Genomic DNA, 8,150 nt, shown 5'->3' with positions numbered 1-8,150 from the left:
TCTTAAACCAACTAAACTTTATGATACATGAATTAAAAACGTTTTTTCTTATAAATAGGAACGTTATTCCCAATAAATGTCATTGCTCTTTAAACAAAGGCGTAATTTACACGTTTTAAAATAGTGTGAAAGTAGGCTATAGTTAAAATATACTTGTGGAAGTTGCATCTTTTGATAAGCCGAGTTCAGTGGAAGTTACTACAAAAAAAAAAAAAAAAAAGTTAAACTCGTATTAAATCTCTGGGATAAGAGATATTCTAATTGTATTTGGTACGTGACCCATTTGAACTGATCTAATCATAAATAACCACAATGACGCATAAAGAGGAAATATGGCATGCAATGGTCAATAAAAATCAACCATGGTGGTTTGATTGTACGGTCACACCCTGAACGCTTAAATATGTGCCCAGTGGACAACACGCAATATCTGGACAAAAACACTGAGAACTCCAAGATAAATACATAGAAACCTTTATTAAACAATTATTATTCAGTTTTTGATCTGAGCAACATCAAAGTGTCACATGAGCGAGCCAGTGCTGAACATGGAACATGAGAAGCTGAAGTAAGAACATACTCAAGAGAAAAACACTGAAGATCTGGAGCGACAAGTGTGGGAAGGCTTCATCTGAGAGCACAGGCCATTCATTAAAACACCACAACTCTGAGAAATGATACCAGAATGTGAAATATGAGCGACCCGAATGACCAACATCAGGTAAAAATAGGCACTTTGTAACCACATCTTTCTCCTTGACTCGTACACATAAAGAAAGCACTGACACAAACCCTGAACAACACTCACTTCAATCATGAATCGCCTCACACCATCACAGAGTACTGCAGCCCTGAAACTTTTGGGTCATGACAGGTCACCCTTTTTGGAGTTACGCTATTTCCTTCCATTAAAAAAAGAACATACAAAAACATTTTAAGACATTAAAGGCCAATCACGGTTTCACAAAATGTGGATTTTCATGAATTATGACTGCAAGATTTCCCCCTCTTTTGCGTGGCTCATAGCGCACCGTATAATAAATAAGCGCCTCCTAGTGTTTCACTTACGCAGAGGGGTTATAAAAGAAAACACCTCGTATTTCAGTTAGTTGAGCTAAATTAACCATTGAATTCACTGCTAACAGACGAAAGAAGAGAGAAAACGTTGAGTTCAAACGGTCCACACATTTTGCGCATTCACAGTAGTTCCAACTGAAGTAAAGGTGCGTTCACACTTTTGGCTCCACTATAATGTTATTTAGGTAATAGATAGCTTCGCACATGACATACCGATAAAATATTTACCGTTTACACAAATTTTGAATTTATTCCCTAATTTTAAGTAAATTTTTTGTTCAATTTGAAACGAGGGAACAAATTAATACGTCATCAGCCACAATTTACTAAAATGAGGGAACGAATTAGACAAGGCGAAAAAGAGAAATAATAGGTTGTTGGAGCAGATTCTTAATTCGCGCAAACGATCAATATTATATGAAGAGTTTATTTGCAAAAACAGATAACTCCATTTTTAATTGACAAAAATCATGTTTTTATTACGTTATAATTTTTATTGCGTTAGTTAGCTGTATTTTTTATTTTATCAAAATAACCCAACTGCAATTTGATTGAGATTAACTGGAATGCACAATGGAAAAACATGATTTTCTGAAAACTGTTAAAAACGGGAGTTCTGTTTTCACAAATGAACTCATTTATATATCTCACGTCATGTGGCGCTTCAGAAAGGGCTTCTAATTAAAAGTTTGAGACTTTTTAAATCAAAATTCTTATCTAGAAGATTGAGAAAAGGGACCACAAATCACTGCGGTTTAACAGTTTTAAGTACACTGGGCTAGTTTAACCAAAAGACAAGAAACCCATGTTTAAGTGCAGCTCAAGAATAAAGTAGAATCAGTAATAAAATAATCTATTTTCTAGAATCAAAGAGCTAAAGGCAGCAGTACACATCAGGTGTACGGTGGGTCATAACACATCGCTCACAAATCTGCACATAACCCCTGTGAAATACAAAAACGGCATCTGTTCTGAATCAAACGCAGATTAAAGATGTTGGCACTGGGACAGGAGGAGACGTCAAGCTTCCTGTCCAGAGCCGGACATCAGCAAAGGCAAAGCAAGAAGGCTGTCCCTTCTCTTCCCACACACAGCGGTTGACTCATTCATGCAACGCTCCTCCAGCAAGCACATATTTGGATATTTTGTTGGTGTTTATCTCTAAAAGCACACTAGGGCTGAGTTAGTTATCATATGCCCAGACGTGACGCAGCAGGAACCTCTTATCTACTGGACAGGAGTCTCCTGAGGGCTACAGACAGAGAGAACGCCACGTTTCATGGTCTAGGAGACGATTATGGCTGCAGCCCCTCTGTTGTCGAGCGGGACGTCACCGAGACGAACTGCGCTCTTTGCTCACGCAGTCGTCCTGGCTTGTGATGTCACCGTTCCCCATCATGCCACAGGTTCTCCTCTTCTTTCTGCGATGGGTCATGGCGTCGCCCTCAGAGCCCGAGTCAGCCTTGAGGGAAAAGGACAAATGGGAGGATGTAAGCAGATCACATAAACATTAAACATAAACATAAAATACTCATTGGGATTTAATGAGAACAGATGAAAATTTTCTAATATTCTACTGTCATAAACATGCTATGGTTAGTTTTAACTAGATTCACAATCGGTGATATTTCTTTAAAACAAATGTATTAAAATTTTTAAAAGCTCATTTTGATTGAAATTAAGGTTCCTCTGATTCGGGCTAAATTGTTAGTATAAAAAGAAAAGAAAAGCATGGGGAATATTCATAATAATAATCTCACCAAGGCTGCATTATTTAACCAAAAAGTGCAATATTGTGAAATAATCACAAAAAACGTTTTTATTTAAATACATTTTAAAATGTAATTTATTCCTGTGATGATTTAACTCAGTCCTCAGTGTCACACGATCCCTCAGAAATCATTCAAATTAGCTTGTTTGCAGATCAAGAAACATTTATGATTATTATCGAACTATCAAAAATAAGTGACATTTTAATGAGTCCTGTTTACATTCAGGCTGTTAGATGCATTTAATTATTAGTATTATATACGTGTTTGTAATAGTGTTTGTGTGTAGATAGACAGACATATGTCTACTTCACTAAAAGGTTTCTTTAAGGATTGTAAATCATTTCTGACATCTGAATATTAATTTAAATCAAACCGTGACTATGCATTATGCACTGTACTGTTCAATGTGAATTCATTGCGCCCTCTAGCTTGTGTTAACTGTACTGCCCCTGTTTTCCCCATCTGTGTTGAAAAGAAAAAGCTTAATTAAGCTATCAGCTGTTACTAGCTCTGTTGTCTAGGCCTAGTTACACATAGATCTTGTTCACGTGGTGGGTCAGAAGGTGTTCGGCAGCTCGTGTGTGTGGGCTTCACAGGAACAAGCTGTACCTCTGAACCAGAGTCGGAGGAGCTGGAGGAGGAAGAGGATGACGAGTCACTGGAGCTGTCCGAGGCAATGCCTGTTGATTCCTGCAGGTCCACTTTATCTGCCAGAGCAGCCATATCAGGCCTCTCTTGTTTCAGGATCCTGAGACACACGTGAGAAACCTCATCACAAACCCACACATTTCTCACTTACAGCTTGATTGGGCACGACACACAATACAAATTTTGGTTTTTATACACCATGTTAGGGGTACAATTATTTGTTGTGTAAATAATAAACAAGGCCCATTTGAAGAGCAGCAAATAATAAAGGAAATCAGTGTACAGAGCAGGGTCTTACCGGTACCACTTCCTGGAGAGTTTGGGGCGACCTCGCACGGTTTTGTGCCACACGATGGGGAAGTTAGTGGTGCTCGCAAAATTCTGGGTCACAGCAATAGCAGTGTCCAGATTGAGGACAACATGCCACCATCCACCTACACAAAACACAGAATGTATTACAATCACAGCTGCATTATTTGTTGCACAAGAATCTACTATTTTGACAAAAGTGTGGATGTGAACTGCATTAATTAATAAGTATTATAATTATTATATAATACATTTCTGCCATAATCTGCACTTAAAAGAGTCTTATGATCAACTAATTCCACGAAAACATTTACTGTGAACAATAAAGTCAGGTCTCTATCAGTCAGATGGGTGAAGTGTGTTTTCTGCTATGGGTTTAGGTCTTATGAGCAGAAGGCTTCTACAGACTTTATATTTCACTGAACTGAGCAGCTAAATTGCACTCAGACGGTTTCTTTGTAATGCCAACATCTAAAGTTGATAAGCAAGACTAACAAAGCCTTTCCAGCCTCATAAACACCGCGTGGCATGAAGCTTGCATGCCATGTCATTTAAAGCTATGTTGAGGGAGGCATTACTCAGCACTCATAATACACTCAAAATAGTATTATAATTATTCTATACAGGACAAGTGTGCTGATAATCCACTTCAGCAAAAAAATAGTGGAACAAGACTGACTTGTCAGTAAAACATTTTGAAACCAGTCCAACAAAACAGGTATGAAAGGGTGTGTAAGTGTTGTGTGAATAACACTGACCCCATTTATGACTTCAGAAGTTGTGAAACAGAAAGTGAAATGAAATAATTCTGCCTTGTGAACATTCCTAAACATGAGAAGCTTTTCGAAGGACAACAGATGTGTGTGAAATGGGCTCTGACCGGGCACAAACACGGTCTCCCCGGGGTGCTGAAGGATCTCCAGCGGTCTGAACTCGGCCGGCCAGGTGGGCTGCTGTGTGCGGGGATAGATGACGCTGAACCAGGTGATGGCCTCGTCCTGCTGGTTTCCCCCGTCCTCTCGCGTCACCTTGATGAGCTCGCGGGGCGTGTGGGTGGGGAACAGGCACCAGCGCTTGTGGCCCTGGACCAGAGCGTTCCACGCACTCGTGCCGAGGGGGTCAATGTGGATCCCTGTTCCAGAGCGGGCCGGACCCATCACAAACCACCTACAGCAGCAGGAATGAAAAATAACCTTGATGAACTAAAAACATACACTACAATTAATAGTCTGAATGTTTATAAATACATTACAAACACTATACAAATCATAAAAAAAAAACATATACAATATATATATATATATATATATATATATATATATATATATATATATAAATTGTGTATGGCCTTTTTTTGAAAGGAGTATCTAGTTATGAGTAATATAAAAAATTTTGAGCAACTAGCCCAATACTGATTATATCACACTATAGACGGTTTCATCGGGCGCACGCGCCTGGACCCAAGTTAACTTCCGGTCTGTGTTGTATCGGTCTGGCTGCAGTGCCTTCTACAAACGTAGTTAAAGTCAAGGTGATGAGTAGACTGAAGTTGGGCTCAGGTGGTTGTGCTGCAGGATGTGTTTCCCATACATTTATTTATTTTTGGAGACTCGCCACAATTTTAAAACTGATCGATTTTCAAAAAGGCTTCGTTAAATAAACACGAGTAACGTAACATTACGTAACGTACTGCACGTTTAATAATAATAAGAATTCCTTACATTTATGTTTAAATATCAAAACGAGGCACAGGTGTTTTTATATCGCTGTATTTTTGAAGGAAGACTTGCATGTTATATGCCTGATAAAGCAATGTGTGAGCGTACCAGCTCTGCTTCGTTTACAGCTGTTACTGGGGAAACCTCTATTTCTCGCGCTTTATGTCTGTGCTTTAAAACATCTCCTGCTGGCAAAGAATGAATTAGCATTTTAATTAAGTCCACCTGATCCACGCAGCAAACATATTTTGTTTGTTATCAAAAAATATCTACTCTAGAGGGACTTGACTGTTGTTATTGATTCTATTTGGAGTCTCCCGGAAGTTAAGTTAGGTCCACAAAAGCGCTCACGCGCATTAACGTTTGTTTATGTTGATGCCGTTGAAACGTCTATAAATGTATCATTTTCATTGTTATATTATGCCTGGTAACTGTTTCATTTCTAATAGTTATCACTACAAAAAAAAAGTACTTCTAATGTTGTTGTTTTTTTAAACCAAAGCTTGTTGAGCATCAGATGTATATTAAAATCAGCACAGCTGACACTGAGAAGTGATGGAAAGAAAGGAAGCGTTACCTGTACGGAGGACGGCGCTTCTCCCCTGCAAACTGAAAGAGGTCGTCCCTAAAGAAAACGGGCACCTGGTAGTCCTCCAAAAGCTTGCGGCGCTTCGCATGTTCACCGTAACTGCTATCGAAGATGTAGAGGGGGCTGTCGTCACGCGTCGACTCCAAATACTCCATGTAGTACTTCATCTTCATCTTGACCGAGAAGCCATCGTTGTCCTCGCCGCACTTGAACTTCTGGTTGCGGTATTTGCGCTTGAGTCGCTCCAAGGTCCACTTCTCCCGGGCGGGCCACGAGTCCTGGCAGTTGAGCAGAACGACGGGTTTATAGGGTTTCTCAAACCGCTGAATGAACTCCTCTGGACTGAGACGCCCAGCGTCCACTCGCTCCACATTGTCCTGGACAAAGACAGGCAAGCCGCTTTTATTTTCTGGATTTTTTTGGATGTGATTTAAAACCCAAGTCAGATTTTATTTGTATTTTTTTACAGTAGATCAAGCTAAAATCTTTAGGAGACCATCAAATGCATTTGACCATGAAACCCCAGCATCACTGTGTTGATCGGCTTTTTTCAAAGATATTACAACTTGGTCAGTTTCTCAGAGCTATACAGTACTTTATAGTGAAACTTCATTTATGGTGTTTTATTTGTGTATTTTAGAGGAATACAGTCACATGAACTACTGTTGCATGAAAACATGTTCTGGGTTTCTGAGCCAGTACAATAAAGTCTTAGCTCTCCAAGAAAGATCTAGATCCCTTTTGGTTTATGATTTGGGAATTGAAGAAAAACTCCATAAACCCGAAGGACCCCATTACACTAAAAGAGCAACAGCGCACTGTTCGCCTCAGGACGGGGTCTATAAAATGGCTCGGGTCTCGCTGGTCAGATTATTTTTAGCCACTCCATGAAGATTCACAGACACAGGAACCTCATACGCAATGATTCAACTGCAAACGAACATCTATCAGAGCTGATGGGACCTTAATCTGGTTTCGGAGAGGACTTGATGTGCAACAGCACTTCACAGAGACATCTTGCAAGCTTAAAAAATCATGAGAAAAATCATGAGAGTTGGCAATAAGACTCCACAAGTCAGGACTGATGTCAAGGGCATCGGTTCACTAAACACCTTGATTTTTTGGTGTGTATGATTGTAGGGCTTCAGAATATAGTACTTAAGTCGTACTGACCAATTATTGGTGTTTCTGTGCTTTTTAGAGGTCAGCATTTATAAAAAATACACTACCACTGTATTTTTTTGACTCCAATGCACTTGGTTTTTGTTTTCAAAAACAAGGAAACTTTAAAATAAAGTCCGAAATTACCAAAAAGATTTGACCAGTCATTTTAGGCCCCTTGTAAGTGTGCTTATGCCTCCTAGCTGGCCCCGGGCCCCTGATTCAGAACCGCTGTTGTGTTATTATATACCATAATACTGTATACATTTCAGAAACCTCTCAATTCTTCTGAAAACACCTCAATATGAAGAATACAGAACACATTTATCCTAAACATGAGATGTGTTCATTACTATTCGACGGCTCGAGCAACAGTGAACTTTTAAAGCGCGAGGAAGTGCGTACGTGCGCGGATGAACGTAGACACGGGCTCCCGCCACCAAACCGAGATCCCGCGTCTCTTTAACAACACACTACAAGATGCCAACGTGTAGCGTCCAGCGTTACCGGTAACGTCTAGGCTACGCGTTCTGTGGCGTAAACGTCGTTACCTTCACCGTCCGGTGCGACAGATCAAAGCTCTCGCAGTAATTGTGTTTGGTCCAGTCGCTCGAGTCCTTCAGTTCGGGTCTGGCGCTCCGCTTCGCCTCTTTGATCCGTTTCTTACTTTTATGGTTCATTCTTCAGCGTTTCAGCGCGTCTTGCGCGTGTAGCTCGCGAGCTAACTGCAATATGATGGAAGTCTATGAAGACTGAAGCGGCGAATCAGTCACTGGAGGCCTTAAAGGAGGCGTGCAGCTCTTTTGCTGTCGACAGGGCTCTACGCAATACAGGAATCAAGTTATGTTTATTTGCAGAGTTGGAGGCGGTTGATGT

General features: G+C 40.2%; 1 protein-coding gene across 1 annotated transcript; it reads right to left on the bottom strand.

The window, feature by feature from the left end:
- Nucleotides 1–458: 458 nt before the first annotated feature.
- Nucleotides 459–7,974, bottom strand: jmjd6 (jumonji domain containing 6, arginine demethylase and lysine hydroxylase). Its single transcript, XM_052551559.1, has 6 exons — nucleotides 7,826–7,974; nucleotides 6,102–6,490; nucleotides 4,687–4,973; nucleotides 3,796–3,931; nucleotides 3,459–3,597; nucleotides 459–2,539 (listed from the first exon to the last, which is right to left on the bottom strand). Exons 1-6 carry the CDS (start codon nucleotides 7,952–7,954, stop codon nucleotides 2,408–2,410), a joined length of 1,212 nt encoding a protein of 403 aa, XP_052407519.1. The 5' UTR covers nucleotides 7,955–7,974; the 3' UTR covers nucleotides 459–2,407.
- Between the last annotated feature and the right edge of the window lie 176 nt (nucleotides 7,975–8,150).

Source organism: Carassius gibelio, chromosome B3 (genome assembly GCF_023724105.1).
Source record: "Carassius gibelio isolate Cgi1373 ecotype wild population from Czech Republic chromosome B3, carGib1.2-hapl.c, whole genome shotgun sequence".
Classification (NCBI taxonomy): domain Eukaryota; kingdom Metazoa; phylum Chordata; class Actinopteri; order Cypriniformes; family Cyprinidae; genus Carassius; species Carassius gibelio.
This window is presented reverse-complemented; position numbering and strand designations above follow the sequence as displayed.

What these genes read in the sequence shown, in the direction of transcription:
- jmjd6 (XM_052551559.1), bottom strand. Translation starts at nt 7,954, where the DNA reads ATGAACCATAAAAGTAAGAAACGGATCAAAGAGGCGAAGCGGAGCGCC. An exon ending in GGAGACCGTGTTTGTGCCCG is followed by an intron (nt 3,932 to 4,686) that starts GTCAGAGCCCAT and finishes TGTTTTGTGTAG; the next exon opens with GTGGATGGTGGCATGTTGTC. An exon ending in CTCTCCAGGAAGTGGTACCG is followed by an intron (nt 3,598 to 3,795) that starts GTAAGACCCTGC and finishes CGTGTGTCTCAG; the next exon opens with GATCCTGAAACAAGAGAGGC.